The 23,032-nt window shown below is 55.9% G+C and overlaps 1 protein-coding gene across 1 annotated transcript; it reads left to right on the top strand.

Annotated features, from left to right (window-relative positions):
- Nucleotides 1-519: 519 nt before the first annotated feature.
- Nucleotides 520-22,691, top strand: LOC144678096 (uncharacterized; the record flags this gene model as incomplete). The annotated part of the gene is made up of 8 exons (XM_078538007.1): nucleotides 520-729; nucleotides 6,969-7,143; nucleotides 8,126-8,246; nucleotides 9,788-9,951; nucleotides 11,530-11,632; nucleotides 12,873-13,019; nucleotides 20,418-20,546; nucleotides 22,599-22,691. Coding segments are annotated over 8 exons (1,142 nt in total), but the record flags the coding sequence as incomplete, so codon positions are not given.
- Nucleotides 22,692-23,032: the final 341 nt, after the last annotated feature.

Here is a 23,032-nt window from a genome sequence, read left to right as displayed (position 1 = left end):
TCTCTCACTCTCTCCCTGTTCTCTCTGTCTCTCTCTTTATCTCTCTCTGTCTCTCTCTTTCTCTGTCCATCTCTCTCTGCCTTTCTCTCTCTCTCTCTCTGACTCTCTCTCTCCTTTTCCTCTCTCTCTCTGTCTCTCTCTTGCTCTGTCCCTCTCCCTGTCCCTCTCCCTGTCCCTCTCCCTGTCCCTCTCCCTGTCCCTCTCCCTGTCCCTCTCCCTGTCCCTCTCCCTGTCCCTCTCCCTGTCCCTCTCCCTGTCCCTCTCCCTGTCCCTCTCCCCCTCTCTCTCCCCTCTCTCTCCCCCTCTCTCTCCCCCTCTCTCTCCCCCTCTCTCTCCCCCTCTCTCTCCCCCTCTCTCTCCCCCTCTCTCTCCCCTCTCTCTCCCCCTCTCTCTCCCCCTCTCTCTCCCCCTCTCTCTCCCCCTCTCTCTCCCCCTCTCTCTCCCCCTCTCTCTCCCCCTCTCTCTCCCCCTCTCTCTCCCCCTCTCTCTCTCTCCCTCTCTCCACCTCTCGTCTGGTAGGTGCCAAGAGGAATGCCCGATCGGGAAGTTTGGCCTGAACTGCACACAAACCTGCGACTGCCTGAACAATGCCAAGTGTATGCCTGACGGGGCGTGCCTGTGCGAGTCCGGATACCAAGGCAGCCGCTGCGAGGAAAGGCTGTGCCAGGAGGGTCTGTTTGGCCATGACTGTGACAGGCAGTGCCCCTGCCACACAGTGCACACTCAGAGGTGGGTACCTACCGGGGGGTGGCAGGGAGCGACAGAGAATCTTCACACTGTCAACACCAGAGCCAAGTGCCTTACGCTGGGACTGTGTCATTAACATGTGATGGGTACCACAATGCAATGGAATCATCGATCTCTCACCATCCTACAACCTTTCTCATTCTTTCATAGCCAGGCCGGTGTTTATTGCCCATCCCTAATTGCCCCCATGAGAAGGTGGTGGGTGAGCCGCCTTCTTGAGCCGCTGCAGTCCCTGTGGTGTAGGTACACCCACCGTGCTGTACCCCTCACTGTTAAGTTCAATCAGAGCCGATCTTTACCTTAGCACCGAATACTCCCGTCATGGGAGTGCGAGGCCTTGGCTCACTGGTTGGCTCCGTCGCCTTGGAGTCAGAAGGTCATGGGTTAGAAACCCCGACCCAGGGATGTGAGGGGTGTAAAATCCACGCTGATCCTCCCCTGTCAGCACTGATGGGCAGAGGGAGCGCCGCACTGTCGGAGGGTCAGTACTGAGGGAGTGCCGCACTGTCGGAGAGTCAGTACTGAGGGAGTGCCGCACTGTCGGAGGGTCAGTACTGAGGGAGTGCCGCACTGTCGGAGAGTCAGTACTGAGGGAGTGCCGCACTGTCGGAGGGTCAGTACTGAGGGAGTGCCGCACTGTCGGAGGGTCAGTACTGAGGGAGCGCCGCACTGTCGGAGGGTCAGTACTGAGGGAGCGCCGCACTGTCGGAGGGTCAGTACTGAGGGAGCGCCGCACTGTCGGAGGGTCAGTGCTGAGGGAGTGCCGCACTGTCGGAGGGTCAGTACTGAGGGAGGGCTGCACTGTTGGAGGGTCAGTAATGAGGGACCACCGATCATGATTGACCATTAACCTCAACACCACTTTCCCCCACTATCCCCATATCCCTTGGCGTTTTTAATATGTAGAAATCTATCGATTTCTGTCTGGAACATACTCAATGACCCGAGCCTCCACTGCCCTCAGAGAATTCCAAAGATTCACCACCCTCTGCGTGAAGAAATTCCTCCTCACCTCAGTCCTAAACGGACGACCCCTTATCCTGAGACTGTGTCGCCTGGTTCTAGACTGACCAGCCAGGGGGAAACATCCTTCCTGCATCTCCCCTGTCACGTCCTGTAAGAATTCTGTAAGTTTCAATCAGATCACCTCTCATTCTTCTAAACCCTAGAGAATAGAGGCCCAGTCTCCTCCCTCTCTCCTCATAAGACAATCCCGACATCCTGGGGATTAATCTGGTGAACCTCTGTTGCACTCCCTCTATGGCAAGTACATCCTGAGATAAGGAGACCAAAACTGCCCACACTACTCCAGGTACAGCCTCACCAAGGCTCTATACCATTGCAGCAAGACATCTTTACTCCTCTACTCAAATCCCCTTGTGATGAAGCCAACATCTCATTTGCCTTCCTAATTGTTTGCTGCCCCTGTGTGCTCGCTTTTAGTGACTCATGAACAAGGACACTCAGGTCCCCTTGGACACCAACACTTCCCAACCTCTCACCATTTAAGAAATACTCTGCCTTTCTGTTTTTTCTACCAAAGTGGATAACTTCACATTTATTCACGTTATATTCTACTTGCCCATTCACTTAGCCTGCCCAAATCCCCTTGAAGCCTCCTTGCATCCTCCTCACAACTCACATTCCCAACTAGTTTTGTGTCATCAGCAAATTTTGAAATATTATATTTGGTTCCCCGCATCCAAGTCATTGATATAGATCGTGAACATCTCTGGCCCCAGTACTGGTCCTTGCGGTACCTCACTAATAACAGCCCGCCATCCTGAGAATGGCCCGTTTATTCCTACTCTCTGTCTTCTGTCTGTTAACCAATCCTCCAATTCATGCCACGATATTACCCCTCAATCCCACGCACTCTAATTTTGTCTCCTAACCTCCCGTGTGTGGGACCTTATCGAAAGCCTTCTGGAAATCCAAATGCAGCACATCCACTGGTCCTCCTTTATCACTGCTCCAAGTAACATCCTCACAAAACCCCAACAGGTTTGTCAAACATGACTTCCCTTTCGTAAGTCCATGTTGACTCTGCCCAATCTTATCAAATATAATATTTTCTAAGTGAACAGTTATCACATCCTTTGTTACAGATTCTAACATTTTCCCTACTACTGATGTCCAATTAGTTTCAAAGTCTCAAAAAGGGGATGAAACCGGACAGACCACCCGGCATTGACCCAGGCACTGTAAACCACAACGGCAAACTCAGCCTTGGGGGCTAGTGTCAGAATTGGGGGAGCTGTCTCACAGACTAGTCAAGCAACAGCCTGACATAGTCATCCTCACGGAATCATATCTTACAGATAATGTCCCAGACACCAGCATCACCATCCCTGGGTATGTCCTGTCCCACTGGCAGGACTGGCCCAGTAGAGGTGGCAGCACAGGGGTATAGAGTCGGGAGGGAGTTGCCCTGGGAGTCCTCAACATCGACTCCGGACCCCATGAAGTCTCATGGCATCAGGTCAAACATGGGCAAGGAAACCTCCTGCTGATGACCACGTACCGCTCTCCCTCAGCTGAGGAATCTGTGCTCCTCCATGTTGAACACCACTTGGAGGAGGTACAAGGGCACAGAATGTACTCTGGGTGGGGGACTTCAATGTCCATCACCAAGAGTGTCTCAGTAGCACCACTACTGACCGAGCTGGCCGAGTCCTAAAGGACATAGCTGCTAGACTGGGTCTGCGGCAGGTGGTGAGGGAACCAACAAGAGGGAAAAACATACTTGACCCCATCCTCACCAGCCTGCCTGCTGCAGATGCATCTGTCCATGACAGGATCGGTAGGAGTGACCACCACACAGTCATTGTGGAGACGAAGTCTCACCTTCACATTGAGGATACCCTCCATCGTGTTGTGTGGCACTATCACCGTGCTAAATGGGATAGATTTCAAACAGATCTAGCAACTCAAGACTGGGCATCCATGAGGCTCTGTGGACCATCAGCAGCAGTAGAATTGTACTCAAACACAATCTGTAACCTCATGGCCCGGCATATCCCCCACTCTACCATTACCATCAAGCCAGGGGATTCAATGAAGAGTGCAGGAGGGCATGCCAGGAGCAGCACCAGGCACACCTAAAAATGAGGTGTCAACCTGGTGAAGCTATACCACAGGACTACCTGCATGCCAAACAGCATAAGCAGCAAGTGATAGACAGAGCTAAGCGATCCCACAACCAACGGACCAGATCTAAGCTCTGCAGTCCTGCCACATCCAGTTGTGAATGGTGGTGGATAATTAAACAACTCACTGGAGGAGGAGGTTCCACAAATATCTCCATCCTCAATGATGGAGGAGCCCAGCACATCAGTGCAAAAGATAAGGCTGAAGCATTTACAACAATCTTCAGCCAGAAGTGTCGAGTGGATGATCCATCTCAGTCTCCTCCGGAGGTCCCCAGCATCACAGATGCCAGTCTTCAGACAATTCAATTCACTCCACGTGATATCAAGAAACAGCTGAAGGCACTGGATACTGCAAAAGCTATGGGCCCTGACAATATTCTGGCAATAGTACTGAAGACTTGTGCTCCAGAACTTGCTGCGTCCATAGCCAAGCTGTTCCAGTACAGCTACAACACTGACATCTAACCGGCTATGTGGAAAATTGCCCAGGTATGTCCTGTACACAATAAGCAGGACAAATCCAACCCGGCCAATTACCGCCCCATCAGTCTACTCTCCATCATCAGTAAAGTAATGGAAGGGGTCATCAACAGTGCTATCAAGCGGCACTTGCTTAGCAATAACCTGCTCACTGACGCCCAGTTTGGGTTCTGCCAGGGCCACTCAGCTCCTGACCTCATTACAGCCTTGGTTCAAACATGGACAAAAGAGCTGAACTCCCGAGGTGAGGTGAGAGTGACTGCCCTTGATATCAAGGCAGCATTTGACCGAGTGTGGCATCAAGGAGCCCTAGCAAAACTGGACTCAATGGGAATTAGAGGGAAAACTCTACACTGGTTGGAGTCATACCTAGCACAAAAGAAGATGGTTGTGGTTGTTGGAGGTCAGTCATCTCAGCTCCAGGACATCACTGCAGGAGTCCCTCAGGGTAGTGTCCTCGGCCCAACCATCTTCAGCTGCTTCATCAGTGACTTTCCTTCCATCATAAGGTCAGAAGTGGGGATGTTCGCTGATGATTGCACAATGTTCAGCACCATTCACGACTCCTCAGATACTGAAGCAGCCCATGTCCAAATGCAGCAAGACCTGGACAATATCCAGGCTTGGGCTGACAAGTGGCAAGTAACATTCGCACCACAAAAGTGCCAGGCAATGACCATCTCCAACAAGAGAGAATCCAACCATCACCCCTTGACGTTCAATGGCATTACCATCACTGAATCCCCCACTATCAACATCCTGGGGGTTACCATTGACCAGAAACTGAACTGGACCAGCCATATAAATACTGTGGCTAAAAGAACAGGTCAGAGGCTGAGAATCCTGTGGTGAGTAACTCACCTCCTGACTCCCCAAAGCCTGTCCACCATCTACAAGGCGCAAGTCAGGAGTGTGATGGAATACTCCCCACTTGCCTGGATGAATGCAGCTCCCACAACACTCAAGAAGCTCGACACCATCCAGGACAAAGCAGCCCCGCTTGATTGGCACCCCATCCACAAACATTCACTCCCTCCACCACCGACGCACAGTAGCAGCAGCGTGTGTACCATCTACAAGGTGCACTGCAGCAACTCACCAAGGCTCCTTAGACAGCAGCTTCCAAACTCATGACCACTACCATCTAGAAGGACAAGGGCAGCAGACACATGGGAACACCACCACCTGGAAGTTCCCCTCCAAGCCACTCACCATCCTGACTTGGAAATATATCGGCCGTTCCTTCGCTGTCGCTGGGTCAAAGTCCTGGAACTCCCTCCCTAACAGCACGGTGGGTGTACCTACACCACAGGGACTGCAGCGGCTCAAGAAGGCAGCTCACCACCACCTTCTCAAGGGGCAATTAGGGATGGGCAATAAATGTTGGCCCAGCCAGCGAAGCCCACATCCCATAAATGAATTTAAAAAACCCTCCCTATCTCTGTAATCTCCAGCCCCTACACCCCTCAATATCTCTGTAACCTCCTCCAGCCCCTACACCCCTCCCTATCTCTGTAACCTCCTCCAGCCCCTTCAAACCTGCATATCTCTGTAACCTCCTCCAGCCCCTACAACCCTCCCTATTTCTGTAACCTCCTCCAGCCCCTACACCCCTCCCTATCTCTATAATCTCCTCCAGCCCCTACACCCCTCCATATTTCTGTAACCTCCTCCAGCCCTTATACCCCTCCCTATCTCTGCAACCTCCTTCAGCCCCTACACCCCTCCCTATCTCTGTAACCTCCTCCAGCCCCTACACCCCTCCATATCTCTGTAACCTCCTCCAGCCCTTATACCCCTATCTCTGCAACCTCCTTCAGCCCCTACACCCCTCCCTATCTCTGTAACCTCGTCCAGCCCCTTCAAACCCCCTATCTCTGTGACTTCCTCCAGCCCCTACACCCCTCCCTATCTCTGTAACCTCCACCAGCCCTTACACCCCTCCCTATCTCTGTAACCTCCACCAGCCCTTACACCCCTCCCTATCTCTGTAACCTCCTCCAACCCCTACACCCCTCCCTATCTCTGTAACCTCCTCCAACCCCTAAACCCCTCCCTATCTCTGTAACCTCCTCCAGCCCCCTACACCCCTCCCTATCTCTGTAATCTCCTCCAGCCCCCTACACCCCTCCCTATCTCTGTAACCTCCTCCAGCCCCTACAACCCTCCCTATCTCTGTGACCTCCTCCAGCCCCTACAACCCTCCGAGATCTCTGCGCTCCTCCGATTCCGGCCTGTTGAGAGCATTCCCCGATTCCCATCGCTCCACCATTGGCGGCCGTGCCTTCAGCTGCCTGGGGGGGACCCCTGAGCTCTGGAATTCCCTCCCTAAACCTCTTCGCCTCTCCCCCTCTCTCTCTCCCCTCCTTTAAGACGCTCCTTAAAACCGACCTCCTTGACCAAGCTTTTGGTCACCTGTCCCTAATATCTCCTCGTGTGGCTCGGGGTCAGATTGGTGTTCAGGCTTCGGGCCTAGTTATGTTTTCCTCTGTCAGAGGCACAGTGGAGATGTAAGAGCCTGACGAGCGCAGTTCCTTTGCGATGATAGTTGTTCATCTTCTCCCCATGTCCTGTGTGTCTCCTCCCCAGTTGCCACCCAGTGATGGGGGAGTGTACCTGCAAAGCCGGCTGGTCTGGGAGAACCTGCAACCAGAGCTGCCAGCCTGGCTTCTACGGGGTCGGGTGTCTCAACACTTGCCTGTGCCTGAACGGAGGGAGATGCGACGCGGAGACGGGGCGCTGTACCTGTGCCCCGGGATACACGGTAAGGCTGTAGACACGCCAAGTTAACGCGAAGAGACACGGAGAGGGGTGGGGGGGCAGGGGCCAGAGCGGGAGGCTGCGTCCGCTTGGACACAGGTTCAACACGTGGGAAACCCAACAAGGCAGCGGCTTAAAATCGCTGACCTTTCACCTCTGCGACCAGCTCCTGTCCCAGGGGGAGACCAGTGAGCCAACAGGACACACTCCCCGGACCACAGCACAAAAACTCCTCCCTGCCCCGAATCCAAACACTGATAGACAACCAACATGGCATCAGATGGCTGCCCACCCTCATTGACGCACATCAACAGAGCAGTAAATGGCACAAAGCGCCCAGTGCCAACTCTCCAATGTACCTGTCCTGCTGTCCTGGGAGTGTTTGATGGGGACAGTGTAGAGGGAGCTTTACTCTGTATCTAACCCCGTGCTGTACCTGTCCTGGGAGTGTTTGATGGGGACAGTGTAGAGGGATCTTTACTCTGTATCTAACCCCGTGCTGTACCTGTCCTGGGAGTGTTTGATGGGGACAGTGTAGAGGGATCTTTACTCTGTATCTAACCCCGTGCTGTACCTGTCCTGGGAGTGTTTGATGGGGACAGTGTAGAGGGATCTTTACTCTGTATCTAACCCCGTGCTATACCTGCCCTGGGAGTGTTTGATGGGGACGGTGTAGAGGGATCTTTACTCTGTATCTAACCCCGTGCTGTACCTGCCCTGGGAGTGTTTGATGGGGACGGTGTAGAGGGAGCTTTACTCTGTATCTAACCCCGTGCTGTACCTGCCCTGGGAGTGTTTGATGGGGACGGTGTAGAGGGAGCTTTACTCTGTATCTAACCCCGTGCTGTACCTGTCCTGGGAGTGTTTGTTTGGCAGTGTCGGGGACGATGGAGTTTGGGGTGATCCTGTGTTGGTGAAGTCTTCCCCACGTGTCAGCCCTGACTGATCGATCGCCCTGTTGAAATTAACCTTTACTCTCTCCACAGGGTGAACACTGCTCTGTCCCGTGCCCTGCCTGGAGTTACGGTCCGAACTGCTCTCTGCCTTGCCAGTGTCAACGTGCCATCTCCTGCTCGCCTGTCGACGGGCTCTGTCAGTGTGACACAGGTCTGTGCCCAGCAGGGTTTATACATGAAGTGAATTGGCCAAACTGTGACAGACGGAGCTCAGTGTTGGGGGGAGTGTGGGACCCGCCTGCTCTGGGCTGTGGGAAAGATCGATCCGGATATTTTCTAAATGGGCGGGGGGAGCTGGGCAGGAGCAGAGAGATTTCGGGATTCGAGGAGAGGAATCACTGAAATAACCGTAATGACTGATGGGACATCGGCCTTTATCCCGTGGGGACTGGGATACAAAGTGGGGGTGGAAGTGATGTTACCGCTGTACACAGCTCGAGTTCGATCCCATTGGGAGTAACTGGGTTCAGCTCTGGGCCCCCGCACCTCAGGAAGGATTTATTGAGCCTTGGGGAAAGGGGGCATATTCACCAGAACGATCCCGGTGTTTAAAGGGTTAAATCCCGAGGGCGGGTCACACAGACTCGGCCTGTAATCCCTCGAGTGTGGAAGATTTAAGGGGCGATCGGATCGAGGGGGGGGTTTAAGATGATTAAAGGATTCGATGGGGGTCGATGGAGAGAAACTGTTTCCTCTGGTGGGGAGCCCAGAACAAGGGGGCAGGAGCTTAAAATGGGAGCCAGGCCCATTCAGGGGGGATGTCAGGAAGCGCTTCACACACACACACACACAGGGGAGCGGGAATCTGGAACTCTCACACCCCCACTAATAAAGCTGTTGAGGTTGGGAGGGGGGTCAATTGGAAATTTCCAAACGGAGGTGGATAGGTTTTTGTTGGGTTAAAGGGGGGTTAAGGGTCACGGAACCAGGGCAGGGAGATGGAGTTAGGATACAGGCCGGCCGTGATCTGACTGAATGGTGGGACAGGCTGGAGAGGGGCTGAATGGCCTCCTCCTGCTCAACCAAAACCCCCGGATATTTGTTTATTTATTTTGTTGTTTACCGAGGGTTTTTTCCCGGCACAGAGAGGTTCACAAATTCATTTTGGGCTCCAGGAGGAAACACGGTCGGAGATGGGGCTGGAACCCACCGACAGGGATCCCCCCGGTACCCGGTCCCCCCCCCCTCACTCGACACCGCCCCTCACTCAACTCCCCCCACCCCTCATTCGCCTCCCCCTCGGCTTCAAGCGGGAGGATCACCGGGACCCGAAAGGTGGGGCCATGCAAGATGGCCGCCAGAAAGGGGGCGGGGCTTCCTGAGGGGGCGGGACCCACGAGGCCGAGGCTTCCCTACTTCACCCGAGCCCAGGCCCCGTGCTGACGGAGTGCTGCACTGTCGTCAGGGGTGGGGGTGGGGGGAGGGGAGGCTGAGGGCGGTGGTGGGTGGGGGCTGCCGATCTCTGGGCCTGTAAAGCCCCCCCTACCCCAACCTGAGGAGATTCCAAACTCAGGCAAAGGTGCACAGCAAGATCCCACGGAGGGCAACGATAATCGGGGGGGTCACCTCGCATTGTTACCGTGGGTCACATTCCTTCCCTCATCACCAGGACCTGGGGCCTCCCAGGGGCCTGACCCTCCCTCTCGCTGGCCCAGGCCATTAACTCTGACCCTCCCTGTTTCCCCCCTTCAGGATGGACCGGGTCGGACTGTTCGCTCCCCTGTCAGGATGGGCGGTGGGGCTACGGCTGTAATGGCACCTGTCACTGCGCCAACAGAGCGCCTTGCAGCCGCTTTAATGGCACCTGCTCCTGCCCACCAGGGTGGCAGGGCCCAACATGCGATCAACCATGCCTGGTAAGTCAAAATGCCCGCCTGGGATGTCATAGAGATGGTACCCACTGGGGAACAGAGGGATATGGAGAGGGGACAGACTGGGGAACAGAGGTATAGAGAGAGAGGGGACAGACTGGGGAACAGAGGGATAGAGAGAGGTGACAGACTGGGGAACAGAGGGATAGAGAGAGGTGACAGACTGGGGAACAGAGAGATAGAGAGAGGGGACAGACAGAGAGAGGAGACAGCCTGCAATGCGCTGCCTGTAAGGATGGTGGAAGCAGATTAAAGAGAAACTTTCAAAAGGGGAATTGGATGTTTACTTGGAGGGGAAAATTTGCAGGGGTATGGAGGAGAGAGCAGGGGTGGGGTTCGGGGGGAGAGCAGGGGTATGGGGGAGAGAGCAGGGGTGGGTTGCGGGGAGAGAGCAGGGGTGGGTTGCGGGGAGAGAGCAGGGGTGGGTTGCGGGGAGAGAGCAGGGGTGGGGTGCGGGTAGAGAGCAGAGGTGGGTTGCGGGGAGAGAGCAGGGGTGGGGTGCGGGGAGAGAGCAGGGGTGGGGTGCGGGGAGAGAGTAGGGGTGGGGTGCGGGGAGAGAGCAGGGGTGGGGTGCGGGGAGAGAGCAGAGGTATGGGGGAGAGAGCAGGGGTGGGGTGCGGGGAGAGAGCAGGGGTGGGGTGCGGGGAGAGAGCAGGGGTATGGGGGAGAGAGCAGGGGTATGGGGGAGAGAGCAGGGGTGGGGTTCGGGGGGAGAGCAGGGGTATGGGGGAGAGAGCAGGGGTGGGTTGCGGGGAGAGAGCAGGGGTGGGGTGCGGGTAGAGAGCAGGGGTGGGTTGCGGGGAGAGAGCAGGGGTGGGGTGCGGGGAGAGAGCAGGGGTGGGATGCGGGGAGAGAGTAGGGGTGGGGTGCAGGGAGAGAGCAGGGGTGGGGTGCGGGGAGAGAGCAGAGGTATGGGGGAGAGAGCAGGGGTGGGGTGCGGGGAGAGAGCAGGGGTGGGGTGCGGGGAGAGAGCAGGGGTATGGGGGAGAGAGCAGGGGTATGGGGGAGAGAGCAGGGGTGGGTTGCGGGGAGAGAGCAGGGGTGGGGTGCGGGGAGAGAGCAGCGGTGGGGTGCGGGGAGAGAGCAGGGGTAGGGTATGGGGGAGAGAGCAGGGGTGGGGTATGGGGAGAGAGCTGGGGTGGGGTGCGGGGAGAGAGCAGGGGTGGGGTATGGGGGAGAGAGCAGGGGTGGGGTGCGGGGAGAGAGCAGGGGTGGGGTGCGGGGAGAGAGCAGGGGTGGGGTATGGGGGAGAGAGCAGGGGTGGGGTTCGGGGAGAGGGTGGGGTGCGGGGAGAGAGCAGGGTTGGGGTGCGTGGAGAGAGCAGGGGTGGGGTGCGGGGAGAGAGCAGGGGTATGGGGGAGAGAGCAGGGGTATGGGGGAGAGAGCAGGGGTATGGAGGAGAGAGCAGGGGTGGGGTTCGGGGAGGGGGTGGGGTGCGGGGAGAGGGTGGGGGAGGGGGAACGTTCCTGACAGGATCGATCTGGGAAAGTTGCCGACGGTTTCCTCTTGTCCTGTGCACCCCTCTCCTTTCCTTGTGTTAATGTTTCCCCGATTTTCTCCCAGGAGCGTCTCTATGGCCCACACTGCAGCCAGCACTGTGACTGTGACAAGGCAGAGCGGTGCGACCCCATCTCTGGCCTCTGCTCGTGTGCCCCAGGCTGGACAGGTACGAGCGTCTCCGGGGGTGTGGGGGGGAACCTGGGGCTTGGGCTCAATTTTAGCTCTGAAATTTTGTGGGGCGCATAATTGGGGAGTGGGCGGTGGGGGGAAAGGCTGCAAGTTAGATCCCAGCGTCTCAGGCCTGGTCATTCCCCAGGCAAAGTAGAATTGGCTGGGGGGCGGTTAGAGAAGGAGAGGCCCATGTTTTGGTGTTGGGCCTCAGTGCTGCACTCGGCCTATCTCTGGCGGGAGTGGCCACCATTTTGACCGCTTTTCCCTTACTTGTGGGCAGGATTGAAGTTGTGCCGAAATGCCCGGCCGCTGCTTACTGGCTGACCAGGCACGGGGCTCCTCATAGCTACTTGGCCCATGGTCCAACTGTTGAGTTGCTCGCTTGGCCTGTCCCTGTCAGGATGCGCCACAGGTGCCTCCTGTGGGGAAGGGCAGTAAACCGCTAAGGAAGGTAACATCGCTTCCTCAAATTGGTAGGTAGGAGGTACACACTGGCACAGGGCCCATCGTGCCATTGGTCGGGTGATGGTGCCTCGTGTAGGAACAGGACTGTCCAAAAATAAGGGAGTACTGACCACCCAGTTGATCATCAAATGAGTTTTTGGGGGTGGGGTGCAGTAAGCAGTATCAATCTTTGAAGCAGACTGCAGCAAACAGTCTACAGAGTCTATTTAAAGAGTGCGTTTGCGTTACAACAAATAGACCCCATTTAAATGAAGTCTATGAACTACAGCAAACTGTCTACAGAGTCTATTTAAAGGGTGCGTGTGCACTACAGCAAGTAGACTCCATTTAAATGAAGTCTATGAACTACAGCAAACAGTCCACAGAGTCTATTTCAAGAGTGCATGTGCACTACAGCAAATAGACTCCATTTAAATGAAGTCTATGAACTACAGCAAACAGTCTACAGAGTCTATTTAAATGGAGCTGCCCACAAACTAGAGCAAACAGAATCTATTTAAACAGATGGACTACAGCAAACAACTCATGACCAAAACAACAGCGCAGCCTCCCACTAAAAGCTCTTTCCCCAGCAAAATGCAGTCAGTGGAGGAGAGTATAATGCAAACGAGGTGAAATCAATGGTTGTCGCTGCAGTCTCCAGGCATCATTGGGTGAAGGGAAATACTTGTCTTCGCTCAGGCCGGCTGGCCCGGTGTGGGTGACCGTGAAGTTAATGCGGAGCCTCTTACCTGTGTTTCTCTTTGTTGGGGGGGGTGGGGAATTGACAGGTCTACGTTGCGATCAAACCTGCAAACCCAGCCGCTGGGGTCACGACTGCACCATGTGGTGTCGCTGCCAGAACGGAGCGAGGTGCCTCGCAGAGAATGGCACCTGCCTGTGCGCCCCAGGATACAGGGGCAAGAGCTGCCAACACCGTGAGTAACCATGGAAACCGACAGCCGCCATTTGTAAAAGTGCCTCGGACCAGGGTGCAGCATCGCGGGGCGCCTCACCAGAGCGTAGGGTCAGGCAGAATTGGGGAGCGATAGCCTCCGACGTCCTCTGGTTTCTTTGTCTCTACAGCCCATGTCCCAGGATCCACTGTTCATCCAAACGCCCCCAACGTCCTGACCTGTGAGGTTCACTGGAGGGGCTCTGGGAGAATTGACCAACACCCCCATGTCCACTGATAGCTCCGCCCAGTGATAGCTCCGCCCATAGTGATAGCCCCTCCCCTGTGAAAGCTCCTCCCAGTTTAAAGCTCCTCCCCCAGTGACAGCTCCTCCCCAGTGAAAACTCCTCCCCAATGATAGCTTCTCCTCAGTGATAGCTCCGCCCCCAGTGAACGGTGCTCCCCAGTTACCGCTCTTCCGTCAGTGATAGCTCCACCCCCAGTGATAGCTCCTCCCCCAGTGATAGCTCCTCCCCAGTGATAGCTCCTCCCCCAGTGATAATTCCGCCCGAGTGAAAGCTCCTCCCTCAGTGATAGCTCCGCCCCCAGTGAAAACTCCTCCCCCAGTGATAGCTCCTCCCCCAGTGAAAGCATCTCCCCCAATGATCGCTCCCCCCCACTGATAGCTCCTCCCCCAGTGAAAACTTCTCCCGAGTGAAAGCTCCTCCCCCAGTGATAGCTCCGCCCCCAGTGAAAGCATCTCCCCCAGTGATAGCTCCGCCCCAGTGGAAGCCCCTCCCCCAGTGAAAGCTCCTCCCCTAGTGAGAGCTCCTCCCCCAGTGATAATTCCTCCCGAGTGAAAGCTCCTCCCCCAGTGATAGCTCCGCCCCCAGTGAAAGCATCTCCCCCAGTGATAGCTCCTCCCCCAGTGGAAGCCCCTCCCCCAGTGAAACCTCCTCCCCAATGATAACTCCTCCCCATTGATAGCTCCTCCCCCAGTGATGGCTCCTCCTGCAGTTATAGCTCCTCCCCCAGCGATAGCTCCTCCCCATTGATAGCTCCTCCCCCAGTGATGGCTCCTCCTGCAGTTATAGCTCCTCCCCCAGTGAAAACCCCTCCCCCAGTGATAGTTTCTCCGAATGACAGCTCCTCCCCCAGGATAGCTCCTCCCCAATGATAGCTCCTCCGCATTGATATCTCCTCCCCCAGTGATGGCTTCTCCTGCAGTTATAGCTCCTCCCCCAGCAATAGCTCCTCCCCCATCAATAGCTCCTCCCCAGTGAAAACTCCTCCCCCAGTGATAGCTCCTCCCCAGTGAAAACTCCTCCCCCAATGATAGCTCCTCCCCAATGAAAACTCCTCCCCCAGTGAAAACTCCTCCCCCAGTGATGGCTCCCCCCCCAGTGATGGCTCCCCCCCCAGTGATGGCTCCTCCCCCAGTGATAGCTCCTCCCCCAGGTAGCCAGGCTGAATCGGTCAATCACCAGGGCGCAGGTTAACCTCCGCTACTGAGGCTCGATGCACTTTCTAATTCCCCGTCACCCAGCGCCTCAAACACGAAGTCTACCTGACCCTGAAGAGAGCCCGGCCGGCGCCTATCCCGGCCGGCGCCTATCCCGGCCGGCGCCTATCCCGGCCGGCGCCTATCCCGGCCAGTGCCCCTCGCATCCGTGTGGCGCTTGTCAACTCCTCGGCACAATCCAGCCTGCTGGAGGGTTGCTTAGGGGAGAGACTGCGGCACAGCAAGATCCCACAGAGCACAGACCCTGCCATTCACGGCCCTGGCGACGGTTAGGTCCACCCGAGAGGGCGGACAGGGCCTCGATTGAGGCTCTGACTCAATGGGTGGCAGCTCCGAAGGTATTGGCGCTGGGGGCCTCGAAACCTCAGCTTGCCGACTCTGAGGTCAGAGGGCAATGGACTGATGACTCGCCCCTCCCACTTTGTGCCAAGGCCTTTCTGTCGCTTGGAACTGAATTTATTTAAAGCTTCCTCTTTATCCCAGCGTACAGCGTGTCCACCTGGTCACCATGGATATCATGCAGCCAAAATTGTCCCAATAGCATCGTCAGCAATGGCCTGGTCAGTGGCCACGATGGAACTGTACCCCAGGCCTCTCCCTGCCTGCTGCGTAACCATGGCAACTGGCCACTAATCGCTCGTCCCCTTGGGTCAATTTTTCCTCCCTCTCCAAAAGCGATCTTGACCCTTCCCATCTCCTCACCACCGGCCCGTTTTCCTCATCACCTAAGACCGCCTATTCCCACCTCCCGAACATCGCCCGACTCCACCCCCCCCCCCCCCCCGGTCTCAGCTCATCCGCTGCTGAAACCCTCACCCACACCCTCGTTCCCTCCGGACTCGACTATCCCAACCCTCTCCCGGCGGCTCTCCCACATTCTACCCTCCGGAAAACTTCCGCTCATCCCAAACCCTCCTGCCCTCCGCCGTGTCCGAACTCGCACCCAGTCCCCGGTCACCCATCACCCCCTGTGCCCGCTGACCCACATTGGCTCCCGGCAACACCTCCATTTTCAAATTCTCACCCTCGTTTTCAAATCCTTCCTCACCCCCTCCCTATCTCTGTAACCTCCTCCAACCCCTACACCCCCTCCCTATCTCTGTAACCTCCTCTAGCCCCTACACCCCTCCCTATCTCTGTAACCTCCTCCAGCCCCTACACCCCTCCCTATCTCTGTAACCTCCTCCAGCCCCTACACCCCTCCCTATCTCTGTAACCTCCTCCAGCCCCTACACCCCTCCCTATCTCTGTAACCTCCTCCAGCCCCTACACCCCCTCCCTATCTCTGTAACCTCCTCCAGCCCCCTACACCCCTCCCTATCTCTGTAACCTCCTCCAGCCCCCTACGACCCTCCCTATCTCTGTAACCTCCTCCAGCCCCTACACCCCTCCCTATCTCTGTAACCTCCTCCAGCCCCTACACCCCTCCCTATCTCTGTAACCTCCTCCAGCCCCTACACCCCTCCCTATCTCTGTAACCTCCTCCAGCCCCTACACCCCTCCCTATCTCTGTAACCTCCTCCAGCCCCTGCACCCCTCCCTATCTCTGTAACCTCCTCCATCCCCTACACCCCTCACTATCTCTGTAACCTCCTCCAGCCCCTACACCCCTCCCTATCTCTGTAACCTCCTCCAGCCCCTACACCCCTCCCTATCTCTGTAACCTCCTCCAGCCCCTACACCCCTCCCTATCTCTGTAACCTCCTCCAGCCCCTGCACCCCTCCCTATCTCTGTAACCTCCTCCAGCCCCTACACCCCTCCCTATCTCTGTAACCTCCTCCAGCCCCTGCACCCCTCCCTATCTCTGTAACCTCCTCCGACCCCTACACCCCTCCCTATCTCTGTAACCTCCTCCAGCCCCTACACCCCTCCCTATCTCTGTAACCTCCTCCAGCCCCTACACCCCTCCCTATCTCTGTAACCTCCTCCAGCCCCTACACCCCCTCCCTATCTCTGTAACCTCCTCCAGCCCCTACACCCCTCCCTATCTCTGTAACCTCCTCCAGCCCCTGCACCCCTCCCTATCTCTGTAACCTCCTCCAGCCCCTACACCCCTCCCTATCTCTGTAACCTCCTCCAGCCCCTACACCCCTCCCTATCTCTGTAACCTCCTCCAGCCCCTACACCCCTCCCCATCTCTGTAACCTCCTCCAGCCCCTGCACCCCTCCCTATCTCTGTAACCTCCTCCAGCCCCTACACCCCTCCCTATCTCTGTAACCTCCTCCAGCCCCTACACCCCTCCCTATCTCTGTAACCTCCTCCAGCCCCTACACCCCTCCCTATCTCTGTAATCTCCTCCAGCCCCTACACCCCTCCCTATCTCTGTAACCTCCTACAGGCCCTGCACCCCTCCCTATCTCTGTAACCTCCTCCCGCCCCTACACCCCTCCCTATCTCTGTAACCTCCTACAGGCCCTGCACCTCTCCCTATCTCTGTAACCTCCTCCCGCCCCTACACCCCTCCCTATCTCTGTAACCTCCTCCAGCCCCTACAACCCTCCGAGATCTCTGCGCTCCTCCAATTCCGGCCTCTTGAGCATCCCCCGATTCCCATCGCTCCACCATTGGCGGCCGTGCCTTCAGCTGCCTGGGGGCCCTGAGCTCTGGAATTCCCTCCCTAAACCTCTCCGCCTCGCTCTCTGCCTTTCTCTCTCTCTCTCTCTCTCTCTCGCCTCCTTCTTAAAACCGACCTCTGTGACCGAGCTTTTGGTCGCCTGTCCCTAATATCTCTTCACGTGGTTCGGGGTCAGATTTTAATTCTCTTGTGAAGCACCTTGAGATGTTTTACTGAGCTAAAGGTGCTATATAAATGCAGGTTCATGTTGTCTCTCAGTCCCACTCTCTGTTTCACTCTCTCTCTCACATTCTCTCCCTCTCTGTTTTTCTGTTCCTCCCTTTCTCCATATTGCTGTCCCTCACTCTTTCAGTCTGTCTGTCTGTCTTTTGTTCTGTCTCTTTCTGCATCTTTTGCATTCTCTGTCTCTATCTCTGTCTCGACCTCAGTCTCTCTCTCTCTCTCTCCCTCATTCTCTCTCTCCCTCATTCTCTCTCTCCCTCATTCTCTCTCTCCCTCTGTCTCTCCCTCCCTCTGTCTCTCTCTCTCTCCCTCTGTCTCTCCCTCTCTGTCTCTGTATCTCCCTCTCTCTTTATCTCCCTCTCTGTCTCTTTCTCTCTGTCTCTTTCTCTCTGACTCTCTATATCTCTCTCTCTCTCTATCACATTCTGTCTCCACGGTCAGATTTTCTCTGTCTCTCCCTCTTTCAATCTCTGCATGCCTCTCTTTGTCTGTCTCTCTTCCCTATCAGCCACTGTCTTGCCATTTTGGTCTCCCTCTCTCTATCTGTTTCTCCCTCTGTCCTCTCACTCGCTCCATGTCTCTCTCTGTCTCCTTCTATCTCTCTTTACCTCCCTATGTCCCTCTCTGTCTGAGTCTATCTCTCTGCCTGCCTGTCTCTAAATCTCTCTATCTTTCTGTCTTCCTCCCTCTCTCTCTAAATCTCTCTTTCTCTAAATCTCTCGCTCTATCTCTGCCTATCTGCCTGTCTTTCTATCTCTCTCTCTAAATCTCTCTCTCTAAATCTCTCTTTATCTCTCCCTCTGCCTGCCTCTGTCTCTGCATCTCTGCTTCTCACTCTCTCTAAATCTTTCTCTCTATCTCTCTGCCTATCTGCCTCTGTCTTATCTTTCTCTCTTTCTGTCTCTCTCTCTCTCCAAATCTCTCTCTCCCTATCTCTCCCTCTTTCTGTCTCTCTCTCTCTCGATCTCTCTCTATCTCTCTGCCTATCTGCCTCTGTCTTATCTCTCCCTCTGTCTGTCTCTCTCTCTCTCTCTGCGTCTCTGCCTCTCTCTCTAAATCTCTCTCTCTATCTCTCCCTCATTCCGAGAAGCTCCGACATTGCCCTTTCTCTTTCTGTGTGCCCACCTGCTCGGTTTGGCATGAGGTGTTTGGGAGCCTGCGGCCCATATGATGGGACATGTCGATCCCAGTTGGGCTGGGCAGAGGACAGGACCGTTTGCTGTGTGAGAGTCCTCGAGACCCTCGCACTTCCTGTGCAGAAGTTCTGTTAATCCCTGGATATATCCCTGGTTAGGCCCCAGCCGGAGCACTGTGTCCGATTACAGGCCCTGCACTTTAGGGAAGGATGTCAAGGGCCTCGGAGAGGGAGCGGAGGGAGATTTACCCCGAATGGGACCAGGGATGAAAGGTTTCAGTTCGTGTGGGAGAGGCTGGGAGAAGCTGGGATTGTTCTCCTTAGAGCGGAGAAGGTTAAGGGGGAGATTGAATCGAGGCGTTCAAAATCAGGAAGGGGGGTTTGGACAGAGTAAATTAGGAGAAACTGTTTCCACTGGGCAGGAGGGTCGGTAACCAGAGGGGGACACAGATTGAAGAGAATCGGGGAAAAGAACCAGAGGGGGAGATTATACAAACTAGGATCACATTTCCTCGAGTTTAGAAGGTTAAGATCAAAGTTTTCAAGATATTATGGGGAACAGATAGGGTCGAGAGAGAGAGAGACTATTCCCGCTGGTCGGAGAGTTTGGGAACCGGGAGTGGGGGTTACAGAGCCTAAAAATTCGAGCCAGACCTTTCCGGAGTGAAATTCGGAAACACTTGGTCACACAAAGGGTGGGAGAAGTTTGGAACTCTCTTCCACAAACGGCGATCGATGCCGGGATCGATTAAATTTCAATCTCAGGTTGAGATTTTTGTTATCCAGAAGCATATTGGTTCTCCATAAAGTGTTACTCTGCTTAACTATCTCTGATGGAGACCAGAACGAGGGGTCCATCGATATCAGACAGTCACTGGATAAATCCGATGGGGAATTCAGTAGAAACGTCTTTACCCAGAGAGCGGGGTGAATGTGGGACTCGCTCCCACGGGGAGCGGGGAGAAGGTGGGACTCGCTCCCGCGGGGAGCGGGGAGAAGGTGGGACTCGCTCCCGCGGGGAGCGGGGAGAAGGTGGGACTCGCTCCCGCGGGGAGCGGGGAGAAGGTGGGACTCGCTCCCGCGGGGAGCGGGGAGAAGGTGGGACTCGCTCCCGCGGGGAGAAGGTGGGACTCGCTCCCGCGGGGAGCGGGGAGAAGGTGGGACTCGCTCCCGCGGGGAGCGGGGAGAAGGTGGGACTCGCTCCCGCGGGGAGCGGGGAGAAGGTGGGACTCGCTCCCGCGGGGAGCGGGGAGAAGGTGGGACTCGCTCCCGCGGGGAGCGGGGAGAAGGTGGGACTCGCTCCCGCGGGGAGCGGGGAGAAGGTGGGACTCGCTCCCGCGGGGAGCGGGGAGAAGGTGGGACTCGCTCCCGCGGGGAGCGGGGAGAAGGTGGGACTCGCTCCCGCGGGGAGAAGGTGGGACTCGCTCCCGCGGGGAGCGGGGAGAAGGTGGGACTCGCTCCCGCGGGGAGCGGGGAGAAGGTGGGACTCGCTCCCGCGGGGAGCGGGGAGAAGGTGGGACTCGCTCCCGCGGGGAGCGGGGAGAACGTGGGACTCACTCCCACGGGGAGTGGTCGAGGTAAATCGCAGAGATGGATTGAAAGTGGGGGGGGGGAAGCTGGATAAACACATGAGGGAGAGAGGAATAGAAGGATATGTTGATGGGGGGAGAGGGAGAGGGGGGTGGGAGGAGGCTCGTGTGGGGCAGGAACACCAGCACGGAGCAGAGGGGCCGAATGGCCTGTTTCGGGGCTGGGAATGCTATTTCAGTGCTTCACCACAGTTAGAGTCAGAGAGTTATACAGCACAGAAACAGGCCCTTCGGCCCATCAAGCCCCTATCCATTCTAACCCCATTGGCAGAACAAATCAATGGGGTAAATACTAGTTTATGAACGGCGCTTTAGAGGATGGAATATTTCTTTCTCTGGATGTGTTTTCTACAGTGTCTGAGTCTCTCTCTCTCTCTCTCTCTCTCTACTCCACAGTTTGTCCGCCTGGGTTTTGGGGACCCAACTGTGTCCATCGGTGTATCTGTGAGGACGGAGTGACCTGTAGCCCAGTGACTGGCAGGTGCCAGTGTGCCCTGGGCAAGGCGGGCACACACTGCGCACAGCGTGAGTAGTTTAAAGCCAAGGGTGATTTGCACGTGTGTAAGTTGCACTGTACAAAGTGGAAAGGCGAGCGATCGGGGAAGCTGGGGTTGTTCCTGCAAGGGGGGGGGGCGCACGGAGGCTAAGGGGAGGTTTAGCCGAGGCGTTTGAACCTAAGGAATAGGGGTAGGATGAGGCCGTTTGGCCCCTCGAGCCCGCTCGCCAGTCGATATGATCATGGCCAACCTTCTGGCTCAGCTCCACTTACCCGGCCTACCCCTCAAATCGCAAAAACCCCGTCCGTCTGTCTTGAACGTACTCAACGGTGGAGCATCCACGTGCCTCTGGGGTGGGGAACTCCAAAGATTCGCAACCCCCTGAGTGAAGAAGTTCCCCCTTATCTCAGCCCAAAATGGCCGACCCCTCATCTCAGCTCAAAATGGCCGACCCCTCATCTCAGCCCAAAATGGCCGACCCCTTCTCTCAGCCCAAAATGGCCGACCCCTCATCTCAGCCCAAAATGGCCGACCCCTCATCTCAGCCCAAAATGGCCGATCCCTTATCCTGAGACTGTGCCCCCCCATCCCCGTGTTCTAGACTCTGCAGCTGGGTGGGGGTGGGGGTGGTGGTTGGGTGGCGGGGGGGTTGGGGTAGCGTGGGGGAACAGCCTCTCAGGGTCGACCCTCTCAAACCCTCTCGGAACCCACAATGTTTCATCGCCATCACCTCGCTTCTGAACACATTCTGTTCGATCTCTCCTCGTACCAGGCCTTTCACCCCAGGAATGGACCGTGTAACGGCTTGGTGTGATATTTCACACCCAGCATTCGCTCAAATAGTGAGATATGGGTTACTGTTGGCATTAGGAGTGCTAATCGATAAGAGAGTGAGGTGAGGGGTGTGTGAAGTTATTCACTTTGGTCGTAAGAATAGAAAACCGTTTATTTTTTAAGAGATGGGAAACTTGTAAGTGTTGATGTTCAGAGAGACTTGGGTGAGTTTGTACAAGGAACACAGAGAGTTAGCGTGTGGGTGCATTAAGCTGTTAGGAAGGTAAATGGTATGTGGGCCTTTATTGCAGGGGGTTGCAGTACAAGAATAAAGAAGCCTTGCTCCAGTTGTACAGGGTTTTGGTGAGACCACATCTGGAATACTGTGCGCGGTTTTGGTCCCCACATTTAAGGAAGGATATACTTGTATTGGAGGGGGCACAGTGAAGGTTACACTAGATTGGTCCCCGGGATGAGGGGGATGTCCTACGATGAGGGGCTGAGTAAATTGGGTTTATATTCTCTGGGGTTTAGAAGAATGAGAGAGGATCTGATTGAAACCTACAAGATCCTGAAGGGGTTTGACAGGGTGGGCGCTGAGAGACTGTTTCCACTGGTCGGAGAATCTAAAACACGGGGGCCCCAGTCTCAGGATAAGGGGCTGATCATTTAGGACCGAGATGGAGGAGAAATTTCTTCACCCAAAGGGTGGTGAATCTTTGGAATTCTCGACCCTAGAGGGTTGTGGATGCTCCATTGTTGAATATATTTACGGCTGGGATAGACAGATCTCTCTGAATCGAGGGATGTGGGGAGCGGGTGGGAAAATGGAGTTAAAGCCCAAGATCAGACATGATCGTATTGAATGGGGGAGTAGGCTAGATGGGCTGAATGGCCTACACCTGCTCCTATTTCTTGTGTCCTGGGTGGATGAGGGTAAAGACTCTCGTGGATCACTAGCACACATGCCTTCCATGCCTAATACCCTAAATTCCTGGATCCCTGGTCCCAGAAGAGGACTAACAGACAATGCCTAGCCCAGAGATTGACCTTCACCAAAAAATGACCAGGGTGCGGTGAGGTGATGGGTGCAGGTCAGCGAGCACAGGGGGTGATGGGTGGACGGGACTCGGAGTCAGTTAGGACACGGGGGGGATGCAGCAGAGTTTCAGATTGCGCTGAGGTTTCCGGAGGGTGGAACGTGGGAGACGCGAGCAGGAGAGCGTTGGGGCGAGGACGAGGCAAAGCACCCCAGGCCATTCAGACAGCCATTAAATCCTAACCCCTTTTCCTTCACGTCTCACAGAGTGCCCAGACACGAGCTTTGGCCAGAGCTGTCCGCAGTCATGTGACTGTCCCCACAACACGACCTGTGATCATGTGACCGGAAGTTGCACGGGTAAGACACGGAGTCACGCTAATACCGCTTTCCGATTGTACCCCCAGTTACCATCCCTGGGTACCAGTCCCTCCCCTCGGAGTCAGAAACTTGAGCCCCCAATCCAGGCCAACGTTCCCAGTGCCGTACTGAGGTAGCACTGCACTGTCGGAGGGTCAGTGCTGAGGGAGCGCCGCACTGTCGGAGGGTCAGTACTGAGGGAGTGCCGCACTGTCGGAGGGTCAGTACTGAGGTAGCACCGCACTGTCGGAGGGTCAGTACTGAGGGAGTGCCGCACTGTCGGAGGGTCAGTATTGAGGGAGTGCCGCACTGTCAGAGGGTCAGTACTGAGGGAGTGCCGC

This window comes from Cetorhinus maximus, unplaced genomic scaffold (genome assembly GCF_964194155.1).
Source record: "Cetorhinus maximus unplaced genomic scaffold, sCetMax3.hap1.1 HAP1_SCAFFOLD_3594, whole genome shotgun sequence".
Classification (NCBI taxonomy): domain Eukaryota; kingdom Metazoa; phylum Chordata; class Chondrichthyes; order Lamniformes; family Cetorhinidae; genus Cetorhinus; species Cetorhinus maximus.
Note: the sequence above shows the minus strand (reverse complement) of the source record. Positions and strands in the feature narration are given on the sequence as shown.